At 41.9% G+C, this 20,197-nt stretch overlaps 1 protein-coding gene across 9 annotated transcripts in view; it reads left to right on the top strand.

Moving 5' to 3' along the window:
* ccser2a (coiled-coil serine-rich protein 2a) overlaps nt 1–20,197 on the top strand; it is a 499,558-nt gene that overhangs the window by 412,438 nt on the left and 66,923 nt on the right. For all 9 annotated transcript variants that reach the window (XR_011340229.1, XR_011340227.1, XR_011340228.1 and 6 more), the window contains one exon: nt 12,097–12,195. Coding sequence is in view for 5 of the 9 variants with exons in the window: in XM_069885631.1 (XP_069741732.1) it covers nt 12,097–12,195 (99 nt within the window). In the remaining 4 variants the exon portion in view is untranslated. The remainder of the gene's footprint in view (nt 1–12,096; nt 12,196–20,197) is intronic.

Raw genomic sequence — 20,197 nt, forward strand, 5'->3', positions numbered from 1 at the left:
ATAAACCTACTCCAGAACAATCTAATCCTCCTCTACCTCACACCCTTTACCCTCTTTTTTTTGCATCCATGCCCCTCTTAAATGTCGCTATTGCACTGGAAATGTATTTCAGGCACCCACCACTCTCTGTATGTAGAAAAATTACCTCTGTTGTCTCCCCTAAACTTTCCTTCACTCACTTCAAATGTTCTCTGCGCTTTACTATTGTTGCACCAGAAAAAAATGCTTATTGTCTGTGCTGTTCTATCCACATTTTAAATGCTTTTGAAAAAGTAATAATTTACTTGAAAATATAGCAGTCTATTAATCAACTCTGTGCAATTTGCTTGAAATTCTCCAAACAGACATCAATAGTTCATGGGCATTATTAATGCAGAATTGAGGTGTTCATGTGCATGAGTGGACCATCTGCTTGAATTATTTAGCATTTTTAAAAATAAGTTACACAGAGGATCTCTTACAACATATTTAGCTTTTGAGAACAACACAGTTAGCACGGCTGACTCAAATTTTAAAAACAGCACACTACAGAGTGGGAAATCTCGTGATATGGTGCAAGAATAGCAACCAGAGTCTCAGCATGGTCAAGACAAAGGAGATGATCGTGGACTTAAGGAGGACCAGGAACTACCACCCTCCACTATATACATCAATAACTCTATAGTGGAGAAAGTAGAGAGCTCTAAGTTCCTCGGAGTCAACTTAACTAGCGACCTATTGTAGACACACATCTCCTCACTTGTCAGGAAGGCGCAATAGCGACTGCTCTTCCTGAGAAGACTGAAGTTGGCAAGGCTACCATCTACCATCATGTCACTGTTTTACAGGAGCTCTTTCGAGAGCTTCCTGGCCAGCTGCATCACAGGATGGTATGGAGAAATAGATCAGAGGTCAATCCACAGGACCATAAAGAGAGGATCACTACCCTATCGATGTTATCTACTGGGATCGTGGTCTGAAGAAGGCGCTTTAAATCATTGAGGACCCCTTCCACCCTGCACACAGCATCTTTTAACTGCTCCCGTTAGGAAAGAATTACAGAAGTATGAGAGCAAGCATCAGCAGGCTGAGAAAGAGCTTCTTCTCTCGGGAAGTGAGAATGCTGAATGACAGAAAGAACTGTTCTCACTAATTGTCCAAGATTCTCATATTCTCAAAGTGATATTTATTTATTTGTATATATACTTGTCCTGCAAATGTATTGTCTGCATGTGTGATATGTCTGATTGTGTGTCTGCAACTTTTGCAGAGAGGACTGGGGAATGCTATTTCTTCAGGTTTTACTTATGAAATCAAATAATAAATTTTTCATGTCTTGACTCAAAGCTTCAGTGACTCAAGTTCAATCCTGACCTCGGGTACTATCTTTGTGGAGTTTGCCTATGACTGCTAGCTTTCCTCAAGGTATTCCAGTTTCCTCCTGTATCCCAAATGGTGACTGTAAATTATCTATTGTGTGTTGAAGTCAAGCTCCTGTCAAGAGACAAAAAGTACAACCAAGCCTCACAGTACAATTCATACAGACTTTATTCGAATAACGCTAGTGGGAACGAGCAGTCTGTAGTATTGGGTAGACAAGGTCACCTCACTAAGACTGTTTGGTCTCATTAGGCACTTTCAGGTGCACCCACTTGTAAAGCCGCATATTTTGACAAAATGCGCTGTGTGAAGGCCACATGATTGTGCAGGAGGCGCCTACAAGGCGAGTTTGGTAACCCTCCTCCGAGAGGGATAATCCCCGCAGCACAGTGGCCTCCCCAGCCATCTGAATGCAGCCGCCTAAAAGCGGCCAGTGCCTGACAGCTCCTCACCCAGTCCCCACGCTGTCGGGCGGCCGGCGCGGGCTGTAAGTGCGGGGACGTCCCCACACTGATCCCGCTGCCCCGCTCTCTCCCCACTCCCGGTCGGTGCGGGATGTCCCCACACTGTCATGACTGATTTCGGGAGTGGGGAGAAGGGGGCTGGAGCGGCCGGCGGGGGAGAAGGGGACTGGCCGAAACAATGCCGGTACCCGACTCGAGCGCCTCCTCCTCCCCCGCCGGCCGCTCCAGCCTCCTTCTCCCCCGCCGGTGCTCCAGCCTCCTCCCCCGCCGGCCGCTCCAGCCCCCGTACTCCCCCGCCGGCCGCTCCAGCCTCCTGCTCCCCAGCTGGTGCTCCTACTACTCCACCGCCGTCCGCTCGAGCCCCCGTACTCCCCCGCCGGCCGCTCCAGCCTCCTTCTCCCCCGCCGGTGCTCCTGCTCCTCCACCGCCGTCCGCTCCAGCCCCGTGAGTGGGGAGAGAGTGGGGCAGCGGGATCCGTGTGGAGATGTCCCGCTCCGGCCGCCCAACAGTGTGGGGATTGAATTCGTGAGTGGGGCAGCGGGATCCGTGTGGGGATGTCCATTGCGGGACGTCTCCGCGCTGATAGCCCGCGCTGGCTGTCCCAGCTGAGAGCCAGCCATCCTGAATTGACAGCCCAACAGACAGGAGCCGGTGCATTGTTAGTGGAGAATGCACGTGAAAAATCCTATTCAAAGAACACAGTCACAGTACAATATTTAAGGCATTTTCTTGCATACAGATTGGATAACATTTCTTTGAAGGTATTGCTACAGCTTATCTTTTACATTTTGCATATCCTCTCCCTAAAAGCAGAGAAATGATTTGTTGTTGGTCATTTAATCTTATGTACCAGTTAGAATTAAGAACATCCTTCATCCTTCTGGTATACAAAAAAATCAACAGAGGTTTGGAAAGGTTGCTCACTTTACACACCAGTATCTATTCTCTGCCTGTCTGATTTCTGGTTTCCAATTTACATAAGTAAATAGCTAGTAATCTTAGATTCTTGAAATTGACAATGATGACCAAAACTTCAGTGCTGAAACAATGCCATTCAGGGACTGAGTTGTTGGAGGCTTATTGCAGCTTAGATTGTGTCTAACAGGTAGTAGTCAGTTAGCACTATTGCATTAAAGAGCTCTCCAGCACATGATGTCCTGTTTTGCGGAAACTGCCAAAATGTTTGGCCTGGAAGTCAGCCTGAAGAAAACTGAGGTCCTCCATCAGCCAGCTCCCCACCATGACTTCCAGCCCCCCCTACATCTCCATCGGGCACACAGAACTCAAAACGGTCAACCAGTTTACCTACCTCGGCTGCACCATTTCATCTGATGCAAGGATCGACAAAGGGATAGACAACAGACTCGCCAAGGCAAATAGCGCCTTTGGAAGACTACACAAAAGAGTCTGGAAAAACAATCACCTGAAGAAACAGACAAAGATCAGCGTGTACAGAGCCATTGTCATACCCACGCTCCAGTTCGGCTCCAAATCATGGGTCCTCTACCGGCATCACCTACGGCTCCGAGAACGCTTCCATCAGCGCTGTCCTCAACATTCATTGGAGTGACTTCATCACCAACATCGAAGTACTCGAGCTGGCAGAGTCCACATGCATCGAATCCACGCTGCTGAAGACCCAACTGCGCTGGGTGGGTCATGACTCCAGAATGGAGGACCACCACCTTCCCAAGATCGTGTTTTATGGCGAGTTTTCCACTGGCCACCGAGACAGAGGTGCACCAAAGAAGAGGTTAAATAAATCTCTTGGTGCCTGCCACATTGACCACCGCCAGTGGGCTGATCTCACCTCCAACCGTGCATCTTGGCGCCTCACAGTTCGGCGGGTTGCAACCTCCTTTGAAGAAGACCGCAGAGCCCACCTCACTGACAAAAGACAAAGGAGGAAAAACCCAACACCCAACCCCAACCCACCAATTTTCCCATGCAACCACTGCAACCGTGCCTGCCTGTCCTGCATCGGACTTGTCAGTCACCAACGAGCCTGCAGCAGACGTGGACATACCCCTCCATAAATCTTCGTCCGCGAAGCCAAGCCAAAGAAAGAAAGAAAGATTAAAGAGATCAGGCAGACATTAGGATATGGCTCAGTCGAAGAGGTGAGAATTGATTATATATCAAGGTATATATCCTTGATTTCTCTCTCTCTCTTCTCTCTCTCTCTCCCCCTCCCTCCCTCCCTCCCAGCTCTGGCAAAGTCTGTTTGATGGTTTTATTCATTATAATTCCCATAACTAGATATTCTATAGCTAATATTCTACATGTGGAGTAAAGAGGCAGGAGAATCAGCACATGGCTGATGTGTATTTGAGTAGTAATTGATTACAGGGAAATAAGATGGAGTTTTTCTGAGGTGCTATAGATTTGATGGACTAAAGGGGCTATTTTGTAAGAAAATATGAGCATACATGAGACTAGTAACAGTGTATTAGTCGCAAGGTGGATATTTGGACTGATACCAAGCACAACCATGAACTCTCATTTATTACTTATGACTGCAGCAATCACTATTTTAGCCATACTCCACTGTGAAAACACCATGAGAGGGAGGCATTTTCAGAAAAAAATTGGCATGCTTTGTGGTATGAAATCTTGCTTACTTTCAGACCAGCTACAGCTTCCAACTTTCTGCTGCTCTCGAACTGTCAACACACATGGTTGAAAGAATTTGATTGTTGCATGGTCAACAGTGAGTTGACATTAAAATAATGTGAAACAATACCTGTGCATCTTACATCAATAACTAATGTCAAGACAGCAGCTTAACTAACAGAGTTGTGTTCAGAATAGGTTCGACATGTTCAAAGAGAATCAAGGCTAGACACGTGTTATGAATATACAGTGGTTGTTATTTACACACAGGAATTCACAAAAGGATACACACTCACAGACTTACATACTCAGCAGCAATACACAAATAACTACACATTGGGTGCAAATAAATCACTGCTAAACATTCTTCACTCCTGATTAGGATGCAAGGGTTAAACACACAATGCCCATTCACCCACAGGCATAGCATTAATGAACAGTAAATGAACTACAACTAACAAGTACATTAAATTAACCTGGTTTCCAGCATTGACCACAGCTCGGGATCCAGGATGGGCCCATCGTGGTCGTCCTACTGACCGGCATCCTGAAGTTCAGATAGTAAAGGAATTTGGAACCATTATTCAAAGTACTGATTGTGGTGTGGATGGTGGAGACTCATTTGACCTCGATGATCTCAAGACAGCAGCAACAGAGGATGAGCCGGCCCACATGTGGCTTTTCAATGCAAAGTCTATTCACGCGACCTGGTTGGACCAATTGCACATAAGCCTCAACTGTGGGCAGATTTAACAATTGATTGATACCCAGAGGACCAATCACACATCAGCCTCACAGGTGAGCAGATGTAACCCTTAATTAGCAGGTGAAGTGATTTCCGGAGAGGTCATATGAGTCTCCGCCATCCACACCACAATCAGTACTTTGAATAATGGTTCCAAATTCCTTTACTATCTGCACTCCTTTTCTTCCTCATCCAATCCTAATGCCATAGGTCCAAAACCCAGTGCAGAAGTGAATCTTCAGTGCAGTCTTTAAGGATTGCTGCATTGAGAGAAGTGTAATCTTTCATATGAAATTTTGATGCACAGAAAGGATTAGATGGCACCATTCAAATGAGAGGAACAAGTTTTCCCAATACTCCGCAACCATGTTTCTCTTCAGACAAAACCAGGAAAAAAAATTATTCCTATGTCAATTACCAAAAATTATGTTTTATTCATAAAATATACGAGACTAATTTGGGACGAGTTATTGTCTTCATTTGCTGTGCCGAACAATTCAATATATTCAAATTTTCATTCTCAGACATTCCATCAATGAACCCAGTATCTCAGTCGTAAATCACGAAAGTCTGGTGACACCATGATTGAAGTAAAAACACAATGCTGGAGAAACTCAGCAGGTCAAACAGCACACTTTATAGAGCAAAGATAGAAATACATAACTAACATTTCAGGCCTGAGCCTTTCACCAACATGTGGACAAAATGTGTTTTGAGTGGTTTGCATGTTTTGGACTGAGAACTGGAGAACACTGCGCAATCAGATGATAATAAACTTGACTTGCTTCACTCGAAGCTCCAGTGACTCAAGTTCATTCCTGACCTTGGGTGCTGTCAGTCTCTCAGTGTTCAATGCTGGCAGGATCCTAGGTTCAGACTCTTCCCCACAGAACATATGCCATGCTACCTTTAGTTTCAGTGTGTCATCCAGCATATACCTTTGCACCTTTTAATGTGCCTTTTGGCAGCATTTAGCTGTGTACATCTTTCAGTTGACCAACAAACCAAAATGAATGTTTCAGCAGGTTCCGATTTCAGATTTATTGTCAGAGTACATACATAACATCACATACAACCCTGAGATTCCTTTTCCTGCAGGCGAGGCAGAATTATCACTTATTGGTAATGCAAAAATCTGCACAACATACACATGTAAACAAATAAAGAAGTGTAAACAAACTAACTGTGTAATACAGGGAGAATAAAAAAATAAATGAAGTGCAAAAGTAAGAGTCCTTAAATGGGTCCCTGATTGAGTTTGTTGATGAGGAGTCTGATGGTGGAGGGGAAGCACCTGGTGGTGCGCGTCTTGTGACACCTATACCATTTTCCTGATGGGAGCAGCAAGAACAGTATGTGTCCTGGGTAATGCGGATCCTTGATGATTGCTGCTGCTTTCCAATGGCAGCATGCCCTGTAGATACTTACAATAGTCGGAAGGGTTTTGCCTGTGATATTCGGGCTTTATGCTCAGGGGTATTAGATGATGCATCTGCTCAGTATAGCTTCCACCACACATCTATAGAACTTTGCCAGCATTTCTGGTGTCATACCAAACTTCCGCAAACCCCTCAGGAAGTAGAAGTGCTAACGAGCTTTTTTCACGATGCCATTAGTATTTTGGGTCCAGGAAATATCCTCCAAGATGGTGACTCCCAAGAACTTAAATTCTTAATTTTTTAAAATACATTTTGATGATCTTCCAGCAGCAGGTGATGTTTGTTTCAGCATTCATATCTAGGCACACTGTGGAGCAGAGTTTTGGGTTATGCAACTGCTCTTGATGCACCTTAACACAGAGTACCTCATCCCTTTGCAGACCTTCTTGGCAGACACTCAATCCATATAGAGATGGAAAACTTTTATCCAAACTACAGCTACTTCAAGGGAAGCATGCTAAGGGATTGAGCTGAAGTAAAAAACAATACTGAAGAAATTCAACAGGTCACACAGTGCACTTTATACAGCAAAGATACAGATACATAACCAACATTTTGGGCTTGAGCCCTTCATCAAGGTATGTATGAGTAAAATGTAGACAAGCACCTGAATAAAATAGTTGGGGATAGGAGGCATGAGGTGGAGTGCAGTCCCACAGGCAGGAGATAATAAGGGAGGGAGGGCAGGAGAAAGCAGGGGGAGGTGGGAGGATGGCTCTGTGAATGGAGAGGGAAGGGAATGGAGAGCTGGAGAAAAGGAGACAAAGGGAAAGGGAAGAGAGGGAGTACAGAAAGCAGTTTAGCAGAAACTGGAGAAGTCAGTGTTAATGCCATCCTGTTAGAGAGTGCCAGATGGAATATTAGGTGTTGCTTCTCCAATTTACAAGTGGTCTTGGTTTGGCAGTGCATGAGGCCATGGACAGACAAGTCGGCATGGGAATGGGGTGCAGAATTAAAATAGTTGGTCATGGGAGATCCCTGTTATTGATGTGGACAGAGTGAAAATGGAAAGGGCTCTTCTTACCACCACCAATGTGAGGAGTTTGTGTTTGTTTGAGAGTTCTGTTGATGAGGCATTCTACCACATGAATTTGAGATTCAGCCTTGGGAACCATCTCACAAAATCCATGGTTTACTTCTCCTTTAAGGCCTCTAGGATATTTGGGGCAGAATACTAACTAAATGATAGTGCCAGATGTTGTGATATGGTCCAACAAAATGGAACATTTCACAGCAGTGAGGCCAGGCCATTCCTTCGTAACACCAGGGCGAGGTAGAACCTCAGCATGTGCTGATTTTTGTTGTTTGCATGCCCAGACTCTGTGCACAGCTTGATGCAACTGAACACATAGGTGGCAATTAGGGTAAGGACTACAGAAGGTACATTTCCCCCATACTTCACCATAAAATTGCATTCCAGACACAATCCATTTGGATCTATTGGGTGACTGGGTACATCATTAATTCTAGTGAGACTATTCCATGTGCAAATTGCCAGGCTATGCCCTCAAAATTGATTAGCAAACTCCAAGACCTGGGTCTCAACACCCTATTGTGTAATTGGATCCTGGCTTTTCTCATCTCCAGACCACCATCAGTGAGATTGGTAAGAATATTTTGTCCACAATCTCCATCAGTGCAGAAGAACCACAGGTTGCTTTCTTAGCCCCCTGGTCTACTCGCTATACAGCTATGACTGTGTGGCTCAGTACGCAACAATACCATCTCCAAATGTGCTGATGATACCACCACAGTCAGTTTTATAACAAGTGCCGATGAGCTGGCATACAGGAGGGAGGTTGAAAACTTGGCTGAGTGGTGCACCAACAACAACCTCACATTCAATGTCACCAAAACCAAGGAGCTGATTGTTGACTCTAGGATGGGAAAATCAGAGGTGTTCAATACAATGATCATTGGGAGATCGGAGGTGTAGAGGGTGAGTAAATTTAAATTCCTGGGAGTCACTATCTCAGAGGACCTTTCCTGGTCCCAACACTCTAATGGCATCGTGAAAACAGCATGTCAACGCCTCTACTTCAAGAGTTTGTAGTTTGGCATGACATCGAATATGCTGGCAAATATCTATAGATATGAGAAAGTGTGTTGACCGGCTTTATCACATTCTGGTATGGAGCCTCAAATATCCTCAAGTGTAAAACCCTGCAAAAGTAGTTCTTGGGAGTCACTATCTCAAAGCATCTTTTCTGGACCCAACAAACTAATGGCATCATGAAGAAAGCATGCCAGTGCCTCTATTTCCTCAGGAGTTTGCGGAGGTTTGTAATGACATTGGAAACCCTGGCAAACTTCTACAGATGTGTAGTGGGAAGTGTGCTGTCCGGCTGCAACATGGTCTGGTATGCGGGCACCAATACTCCAGATCATAAAGTCCAGGACATTTCAGGCAAAACCCTGCCTACCATCTAGAATATCTACCGGGAACGCTGCCATCAGAGAGCAGCAGTTGCCATCAAGGATCCACATCACCCAGCACATACTCTGTTCTTGCTGCTACCTTCAGGAAAGAGGTATAGGTCCCACAAGGCTTGCACCACCAAGTTCAGGAACTCCTTCACTGTCACACTCAATTAGGGACTCATTTAAGGATACTTACTTTTGCATTCAAATGATTTTTTTTCTCTCTGTATTGCACAGTCAATTTGTTTGCATTTCTTTATTTGGCCTCTTTATTGGATATTTTCACCACAGTCCTTGGATTTCTTTGCTGGTGCAATTTACTGAGGTTTAGTTCAGTTGTTCCTGCCTGTAATTTATTATACATTAAAAGCTGTAGTAAAACATCTTTAGTCTGGTTCTAATACCTTGAACACTGAAGCCAACATGGTGGTTTCCCTTCCCCTTCCCACCACTTCCCCATCCCTCCCTTTTTCCTCCCCTATCTGGGTTCATCCACGCAATACTTTTTCCTTATCAGTCATCTTCAAACTTCTATTGTAGCACTTCCCCCCCCCCCCCCCCCCCACCATCTGTTTCCACCTATAACCAGGCTCTATCTCACCTCTTTTCCTCAGCTCCATGCATTGCTAGCTCCCCTGGTGCAGGCGCTCGACCCAATATGCTGACCACCCCCTTGCCCCCATAGATGCTGCTTGGTCTGCTAAGTTCTTCCAGTAGTTTGCTTTGTGCTCTGGATCTGCTGTCCCTTGTGTCTCGATACTTTTGCCTTCCTAATTGCTTGCTTTATCTGCAAGTTAACTAAAAATGATTCACGTAGAGACAGCCAAGACCGTCTGATCAATAACACTTGTTAACATGCATGTCTTCACATCTTATCCATGTCATATTCTGTCTGTCGTTCATTTATCATGTCTGGAAACCTTTGAAGCTTTGGCATTTGATTTTACAGCTGATGCTCATCTTGGCTTAATCAACAAACCCAGAAATAATACCCTTGGCCCCCACATTTGAATCATTAACATCATTTGTAAACAGTTGATGTCCCAGCACAAAACCTCTTTTCAGGTTTTCTTGTCTATCTTTTCCAAAATGTAAATATCCTGCAATATTTAATTCCCAAGCCTTCAGATGTTTGCCATTTGTGGTTATTTGATCACAACAATTTAATTTGTTGTATTTTTCATTTGCACTTTTTTCATTGCTGATATTGCAGAGTAATTCTATATCATGTAAAATAACTCTTTCTTTTGGCTGAAGTATATATACATTTTGTAGTCATTTGCTTTAATTACTCCTTAATTCCCTCAGCTCACTGGAAGCTGATGGAACTACTGCTGACCAAGAGCAGTACACTGTAAATGGACATTGGCTGCTGCTTAAAGAACACATTTGTCTACGTTGTTTGACGAGTGCGCACTCCATCTGTTCCTGATTAGAATAAGGATATTGTGATAAGGACAGAAACTCATTACTGCAAGAAATTGCTTTGCCTCAGGATTTACAACATGGTGTAACATTTCCAAAAGTGAATCCCTCTCCAATAAATGCTTCATTAATAGGTTTATATTAATATTTCGCAAATTATTAGCCTTGCTAAATATTGATAGATAATGTAATAAACTGCGTATGTCATGAGGTAAAGAGTTTGTTATGGTTTCTGTGGTTACTAAGCCATGTTCTGATCAACAATCTACACTACATCATCTGATATTGTGCTGAAAAATACAGGCACTGCTGTTGCTTAAGCTAGAAGCTGCTACAAGTAGGAAGATATTCAAAAGAGTTACCAGTTAACTTGCATCTTTTTTCCCCATCTTTCTTCCTTGCAATAACTTGAAGTAAGGAATGTGGTTGATCAGAAAGTAATATTCAGTAAAACCCCTGGTTATAGATGCTGGATAAGTGTATTTTCTGGTTGCTTGAGACGTATTCTTACAATGCCTAACTAATACACCTGCATTAAGAATAAACAGTTTAAAAGATAAAAGACAAAAATACTATACTGTACTTAAACTGAACAAACTTCAATTGCATGAATATGTAAACCTTAAAGCATTTTACTTTATCTTTATTTTCAGTCATATTCTTTGAAAACATTTAACCGTCGCTGCATCTGCAGGTTCCTCCCCCTCCATGGAGCCACATGAAAGACGAACAATAACATTATAGATAATTAACCTCCCATCCCAAGTTTACAGATAAAGCCTTTGACCAGGATGACTTTTACTAAGCAGGGATAAGGAGACACTTTAAGAGTCACCCCAACAGTGAGCGGCGTCAACCAACTCTTCGTCCTGGGTGACACTATTGCTGTTTCACACAACTTTATTCAAACAGCTGCTACGAGCAAAGTGCGACCAAGGCACTCCGCTGTCTGAATATTTGCTCCCATCTTGACCAAAGATTTATGTGTTACTTTTACAATTTTAAACTTATGTATATTTTACACATTATGTTATTCATATTTAATTTAAAAATATTTTTTCCTCAATTTTTTCTTGCCAGTTGCTTGAGGCTGCTGGTTGCTTGAATTCTGGATACCAGGAGCTCTAATGTAGCTACATTGCATTCATTGTAAAATGCCTCAAGGTGCATTTCAGCAACATGCTTAGTGAAAAAAAGTTTATGCCACGACAAAGAAAGAGCCATTAGGAAGGCCTGACCAAAGAGCCCGGTTATAAGAAGAGTCCTTTTGGATAAATTAAATGTAAAAACAGGGATTTAAAGAGGCAATTCCTGAGTTAATGTTGAAAAACATCATTGCCAGTAGTTGCGAGAATGAAAGCACTCAAGGGCAGAGTTAGAGAAGCCTGACTGTTATTGGATGGTTGGGGAATGAGTGAAGTTTGCAGCTTAAATTTTGGGTGAAACTAAGCCAGAACTTAAATGAGTTGATGTCAAATAAAAATTTGAACATGATAAAATAAATTTAAAATCAAAAGCCCTTGGAGAACTGGAACTGGTGAGCACAGGTGGAAAATGTGGCACCTAGATGCAATGACGTGATTTCATATGTGGGTTTATATGACTAATTCCTTTTTGTTTTTGGATATAGAGCACCAAGTGCTGTTGCAAGAAAGAAAACTCAGCCACGAAAGTACCAGCACGTTCAAAAGCTGATAAGACTACCCAAACAGTCAATAAAGGAATTTCTGTAAGTCCAATGTCTCCACTCCTCTTAACCCGACCTCCATTCACCACATGTATCCTTTCTCTGTTTGTTGGTTTGTCTTTCTTTCTCCATATTGCAGTCCCATAATTGTTTGTGCTGCTATTACACCAAACAGTTAAAAGTTAAAATATTTAAGATCGTGGACTGGCAAGCAAGTTGAGAGTGCAATCACAAAATATTCCTTTTGAAAGAATGTACTCATTTAATAGTTTACTGATCCGATGCATCCTATAATAGGTTTTATTGTATAATGGAAAAATTCAACCTTTCAAATTCCACCTTGCATTGTCTACATAAGCAGTGGTTAACATAGTTGGAAGTATTGTGCACAATATCATGAGCGTTTGATGAAGCATTTGTTGAAACTTGAAGAATTAACACTAATCCTGTCCACAGTTCTGGAAGTTTACATTCGTATTTCAGGGCAAATGTTAAATGTTTCACTGAAAAAAACTAAAATGCCATGCATCAACCATGTTGATTGTAGTATGAAGCAGATGTAGGAATATGTATAAAATGCTTAAGGGTGAGGAATTTTCAAATTCATACTTTTCTAACATTTATTGTTTTGGTATAAACTTAATTATCTGTGAATGCTAAAATAAATATCTGCATGTTTTCCATTTACCGAAAGCCATTTCATTGAAGTAATATTAAAGCCAATTCTTTCTTTGGCTTGGCTTCGCGGACGAAGATTTATGGAGGGGTAATGTCCACGTCAGCTGCAGGCTCGTTTGTGGCTGACAAGTCCGATGCGGGACAGGCAGACACGGTTACAGCGGTTGCAGGGGAAAATTGGTTGGTTGGGGTTGGGTGTTAGGTTTTTCCTCCTTTGTCTTTTGTCAGTGAGGTGGGCTCTGCGGTCTTCTTCAAAGGAGGTTGCTGCTCGCCGAATGTTATTGTTGGAGCCAATAATATGCTCATAATAAACTAAATAGTATGCAGCTCCTATGCTTACAAAGGATACTGTACAAAGTGAATATTTAGCATTTCATTGCTAACAATTTGATAAGCATTCTTTTAAGTATCACAAATTTCACGCACTTGTGTCTTTCCAAAGCCTATTGTTACGAGCCCAAAGGACCTCAAAACCCTGCAGCAATAGGCATTCACCAAGACAAGTATTTACTTAAACAAAAGTTGTTTTTAATTATCTTTAAACATGAAAACAGAATTAAACTTTAACTTATCTTTATACTTAACTAGCCCAAATTAACCCCCTTCTAATTCTAAGCGCATATGTATATAATATGTATGTAAATTTAAGAAAAATTTTTTGGTTCACTGTTCAATCTCACTTTTCATTCTTCCAAGTTCATTGGTTGCAGGCAATTCTTATACTATGCACATAATTTAACATATATAAAGTTCACCAGGCTTTGGTGCTCTCAAGGTAAATGTTTACCACTTAGGAAGGTTCTTTGTAGGTTTGCAGGGAGATATTTGTTGTTCTAGGATTTCCACAACTGAGGTACCTCCATTAGTCACCTCAATGTCTTGCTGATGAAACTTGCCCCATCAGGGTTCTCCAGATGATAACGTCTTTCTTTCAGGCTACTGCAGAGTTCCTTTCTGTTCCACTTATTCCAAGAGAAACATCAGACAGATAGCACTTCCAGCCATTCACTGCTCTGGAACTTTCTGTTTCCAACTAGCTCTTCCTGGCTTGCACAGTTCAGCTCCTTTCAGTGTCAGACACACAAGCTGAGAGGGCTTGTCTTCTCGCCCTCTCGCTCTCTCTCTCTCTCTCTCTCTCTCTCTCTCTCTCCGTCCCTCTCTCTCCAGCTGAGACTGCCAGAGAGCCCATGTGAAAGCCCATGTGACTCTCTCACTTGCAAAAACCCCCACCTTCTTCAGCAAACCACAGGAATTCTCTCTTGGTTAAGCAGTCATCTTAGATAAACAAAACTCAGGAGTGACTTTTCTGTGAGGACACTGTAAGTACTTGCAGCCAGTTTGTCACCTCCAAAACAATGCCTATTCATTTAATGACATCATTTCAATTAGTACCTATTTGTGAAATGTGCATTAAAGTCTCCAAAGGTCCTGCAATGTTACGGAAAATGAATTCTTCAGTCTTTCAAATAAGATCTGTTTTAAAATATGTGTATGTACATAATCCACTAACCTTACCAAATTCTCCCATTACACTTTGGACCCAAGACTTCATCATTAGCCCCTTTCACACTTGCGTCCCATTAAATCGGCCATTCAGGGTCCTGGGATAGGAATGGAGGTTTTGCTTTTTGCGCTTGACTACTCCTAACTGGGACACTGAACACTTTCACACTTGCAAGGAGACATCCCTGCGGTTAGGACTGTTCTACCTTCTACCGGTGTCATCTTGACACATCGAGCGATGGTGGACCTGCCTGAAATCGTGATCAATGTATTATGATCTTATATTTGAACAAAATTAATCAAAATTATAACATAATTAAACTTTATGTACACCACAGTATGAGCCCTTCAGCCCCGTTATTGATGTGCCGACTTATATATATCTTTGTAAGAGACCATGGGAAATTGCTAGCAATAAATAACAATAGCGGACTATTTTCAAAATAGGGTGGGGAAGTTGGTAGCGCTTTAGCACACAATTTATACAGCGAGAGAAAGTAGATAGCACTATCATGTACAATTTATAAATACCGTGGGAAAAAGTGACGGTGGACCTGCCCTCCCAGAATTATGTGCAGCAAAGAAAAGGCTGTATGTATGGAGCATTCACGAAGGGGGGTTTCTCTGCAACACAGCATTCTGGGAAGCCAGGTCTGCCATGACTTTTCCCCATGGTCTATAAATTGTGTGCTAAAACTCTACAACTTTCCCATACTGTTTAAAAATTGCTGTTTTTTCCCTTTCTCTCTCTCCCACTGAGACTTTCCCATGGCAATGTTTATAGCCTCATTTTAATTTTTTCTTCCTTCACATTCCTGCACTCTCGCAAAATCGTTGGTCATTTCAATCCCACAATGCAATTGCCCATTTCACACTTGACTGATTGCAATGCTGGCATCTGCAGATGCCAGGGATTGTACTATGGGTTGAGGCCATCAATCCCTGGCATGAGATGACGTCATCTGATGCCAGCACTGAGCTGACTTTGCTTTCACACTAGGCATTTTAAAGGCTGATTGTCCATTAATTCCTGGGAGCACTTGCAAGTGTAAAAGGGGCTATTGTCTCATCTTTGCCAGCTGCTGCTTCCTGCTCTTAACTGCAATATTTCCCTCTTCCCCATGAACTGATTAAATCAGATTTAACTGCTGGGGGCCTGGATAACCACACACATGAATATTACACTGTGGTATGTGCTCACTTCCAGAGAAGTCATTTTAAGGCAGTACAAGCACGTTTCATAAAGGATCACAACATTCTGACAGAACATTTCATATGGTGTGGTGCATTGAAATCCATATTCCCTGAGTTTCTTGATTATTGATTTCCTTTTCTAAATTTTCATTTGTCTGCTTTTTCTTTTTTGATGATCCATCAATAATTCTCCCTTTTTGTTATAACAAAGTTGCTGCATAGTGTTGATCTTTTCATTAAAAAATAACTCAATATCATGTAAATTATCTTAATGCTTCCTTAAGGTTATATTATGGCTATTAGCAAAATGCCTATTAACTGTCTGGAAAAACAACCAACTGAAAAACCTCACAAAGATAAGCGTATACAGAGCCGTTGTCATACCCACACTCCTGTTCGGCTCCGAATCATGGGTCCTCTACCGGCACCACCTACGGCTCCTAGAACGCTTCCACCAGCATTGTCTCCGCTCCATCCTCAACATCCATTGGAGCGCTTACACCCCTAACGTCGAAGTACTCGAGATGGCAGAGGTCGACAGCATTGAGTCCACGCTGCTGAAGATCCAGCTGCGCTGGATGGGTCACGTCTCCAGAATGGAGGACCATCGCCTTCCCAAGATCGTGTTATATGGCGAGCTCTCCACTGGCCACCGTGACAGAGGTGCACCAAAGAAAAGGTACAAGGACTGCCTAAAGAAATCTCTTGGTGCCTGCCACATTGACCACCGCCAGTGGGCTGATAACGCCTCAAACCGTGCATCTTGGCGCCTCACAGTTTGGCGGGCAGCAACCTCCTTTGAAGAAGACCGCAGAGCCCACCTCACTGACAAAAGGCAAAGGAGGAAAAACCCAACACCCAACCCCAACCAACCAATTTTCCCTTGCAACCGCTGCAATCGTGTCTGCCTGTCCCGCATCGGACTTGTCAGCCACAAACGAGCCTGCAGCTGACGTGGAATTTTTACCCCCTCCATAAATCTTCGTCCGCGAAGCCAAGCCAAAGATTAACTGTTGAGGTATCAGGAGGCTATGCAGAGGCCAAAATAATGACTTGAATGCTAGTAGCTTTTGCACCCAACTATTTTTTGAATCGCCATGTCGCTGATGGCCCTGCCACTTTTACAGGTTGAGACAAAGATTGTGGCATTCTAATCAAAACAGTCATTAATTGTATCAAACTTTTCAGTAGTCAAGTGAATTGTTTAAGGTTATTGTACTGGTTCATTATTTATTCAATTCTCCCTGCATTAGTATGGCTTAGCCTGTTATCCAGTTAAAATAGTGCCAGAGAAAGAGATAACATAGTCAAGATTAGTCAAGAGCAATCCAGACTTTTCAAAAGTAATCATCGATCACAGCACAAAAACAAATAAAGATTTGTTTTATCTTCTCAATTAAAAATGGTTTTCCTTTACCTTCAGAATAATGTGTTGTATCATGCAAAATTGTTACATATTATGTTGCATATTATATTATCAGTAAAGAGATGGTTTGCAATTCTAATACAAATCAAGTGGGGGAAAATACACCCCTGTTTTCATGTTTATAAGGTGCTTCTAACAGCTTTCTCATTTCCCCCACAGCTTTCTATGAAGTAGTTATACCTGTAACCTAAAATCAGATCTTTGTGTCCTTAGGGGAATAAAAATTGGATGGACCTCAAGGCTTTTCAACAAGTTAATGAGATCATAGTATTTCTGTGATATAGCTGAATATTGATTCCATTGATGAACATTTCAAGTTAAAACTTAACAACTAACCTTGCATCAATGCCATTCTAAAATTGTACCACTTTTTACAGGTCAAAATTCTTTCTTATGCTGAAAAGACTGATTCCAGTTTTCAGTTGTGATCTCCTGCACCTATCTTTCCATCGATCAGATTTTTTTCTCCATTGACTTTGGTTTTTAATGTTGAGGATGCCAATTTACTGCTCAATTATCCAAATTCTAGGAAATACATTATAATCTTTGTTACTCTGGCTAATCAAGAGCCTATCAATCTCTGCTTTAAATATACATAATGACTTGGTCTCCACAAACACCTGTGGGAACAAATTCCACAGATTCACCACCTTTAGCTAAAGAAATATCTCCACATCTCTGTTCTAAGCGGATGCCCTTCAATCTTGAAGTTTTCCCCCTTTGTCCTAGCCTCTCCCACCATGGGAAACATCCTTTCTATATCTACTCTGCCCATGCTTTTCAGCATTTGAAGTGTTTCAATGAGATTCTCCTCATACCCACCCCCTTCTTCCAAAATTCTAACTATATAAATCTATGTTGTGCTCAGTGTGACTAATTATCACCTCTACAGACTATCTGCACACTTCCCTCCTTTGCCCAGAACCATTATTACTGCCAGTAGCTGCATTAATTTTCCTTGTTTATAAGTGGAGAGTATAGTATGTTCCAGGGTGCAATGCTGCCGGAGCTCACTGCAGGGTAGCTCTGGCACCTTAGAGGACTGCTCCAGCATCTCATGGGGCCACTCCAGCCCTACTTGTTGCCATTTTTGGTGAGCTGTGGCCCCTAAAAAATTCTGTGCTCATTGAACTGAACTGGCAATTGCAGAACATTCTCAATTCCTCCTCTCAAACAGTCTTCCTACTCTACTCTTGTTTTTATTTGGAGCACAACTAGGTTCTGAATAAAACAATACAAAAACTTATTTCCCCTCCACATACTGTTTTAGTGACTCTAATTTACATTCCTGATCAGTAATTCTGAGTCGATGTCTGAAGGCAGAGACATTACATATAAATGTACGAATGGAAAACCACGTCTAATAATTGGTGAGACCTCACTTGTGAACAATTATTGTGAACAATTTTGGGCTCCTCATTTAAGAAGAGATGTGCTGATGTTAGAGTGTTCAGAGGAGGTTCACAAGGATGATTCTGGGATTGAAAGGGTTATTGTATTAGGAACATTTGACAGCTCTTGGCCTGTACTCCTTGGAATTTAGAGAAATGGGTGGGGAGGGGACGGAGAAATCTCATTGAAACATTTTGAATATTGAAAAGCATGGACAGAGTAAATGTAGAAAGATTGTTTCCCATGGTGGGAGAGTCTAGGACAAGGGGACACAACTTCAGGACAGAAATGCAGAGATATTTCTTTAGCCAGAGGGTAGCAAATTTGTGAAATTTGTGGCCACAGGCATTTGTGGAGACCAAGTCATTGGGTGCATTTAAAACAGAGATTGATAGGCTCTTGATTAGCCAGGGCAGCAAAGATTATGGGGAGAATGCCTGGAAGTGGGACTGAGTGGGAGAATGAATCCGGTTATGATTGAATGGAGGGGCAGACTTGATGGGCTGAATGTTCTTATATTTTTGTTCTGAATATGATGTCACACTAATTAGAAAAGGAAAGGATAATATGGTTGCCAAAGATTCTAATTAAAGTCAGCTATAACCAGTTGAACCACCTTTCCTTTATACCCAAGGACAATGGAAGGAAAGTTGCACCTTATGGAAACAATATTTCAGTGAGTGTGTAGTCCTTGAGAACCGATTAATGTTGATAAATTCAAATGAAAATGAGATTGATTTCTTTGAGAATTCTGTATCTTGAGATGTGGGTTTCCAGTAATTTAGACAGGAATCATCATGAGTATTGTGTGCTCAGGAGGAACTATTGTCACCAAAGCTCTCCACGACAAAGGTTTCCTCAGGGAGTGGAATTTGAGGTTGTTAAAATGCAAAGTTAGCTCAATGAGGGAAATTGGTGTAGTGCAGACAAGATTAGTATTTTTTAAATAATCTAGATATGTCATAAATTGCTGAGGAAGTGGAACTAGAGGTTGCTGAACACCCTTGTTCAGAAGGGAAGTAAAGACCTGCCAGGCAAACACAGACCATTTAGCCTAATCTTTTTTGATGGAAAGCTTTTAAGAATAATATGAAGTTATAATTGGCCCTTTGGAAGTTTGAGAGCCAGCACAGATTTGTTTTAGGCACATCATGCAGCTGATAAACCCATCTGTATTATCAGAAAATATTTGATGAAGTCCTGCGCAAAGTTAAGGATCAATGGCAGCAAGGATATCAAAATGGCTTAAAGACAAGAAGCAGAGAATAACAGTCAACTGTTGTATTTCAAGCTAGAGAATGGCAGATAGCGGTGTTCCCAGGTGTCAGGGCTGGGACCACAACCCTTTTGTTAATAATGACATAGATGTGGATATAGAGGGAAAATATATCCAAGCTTTTGGTTGACAAATTGCTTGGATGGAACATAAACAATGAAGAGGCTGATTGAAGTGACAAATAATGTGACATTTAATGTAATATGAAAGTTGAAATTTAATGTAATAAAATGACAATTTTAGTGAAAAGAATGAAAGGGGATATAGGCTAAATGACATCTTTTAAAGGATGTGCAGCATGAGGGTAATCAATGAAGATTTACATAAATTCTTGAAACAGGCAGAGCACAGTAAAACATTGTCCATGAAGCATCAGCATGAGATAGTTGTGGAGCAAGATTGGTAAATAAATGATCAGATAAATAATTGCTCAGAACAGATAAAGGAGTTGGTAACATCCATCTTTATCATCTGTACATAGATCATCTTGGAATTTGACTGACTTGAATGATTTCAGGATTTTATTTTTCATTACAAAGGAGGAATAGTCTCCATCCTGTTTTAATTGAGTGTTT

This window comes from Narcine bancroftii, chromosome 6, assembly GCF_036971445.1.
Source record: "Narcine bancroftii isolate sNarBan1 chromosome 6, sNarBan1.hap1, whole genome shotgun sequence".
NCBI lineage: Eukaryota > Metazoa > Chordata > Chondrichthyes > Torpediniformes > Narcinidae > Narcine > Narcine bancroftii.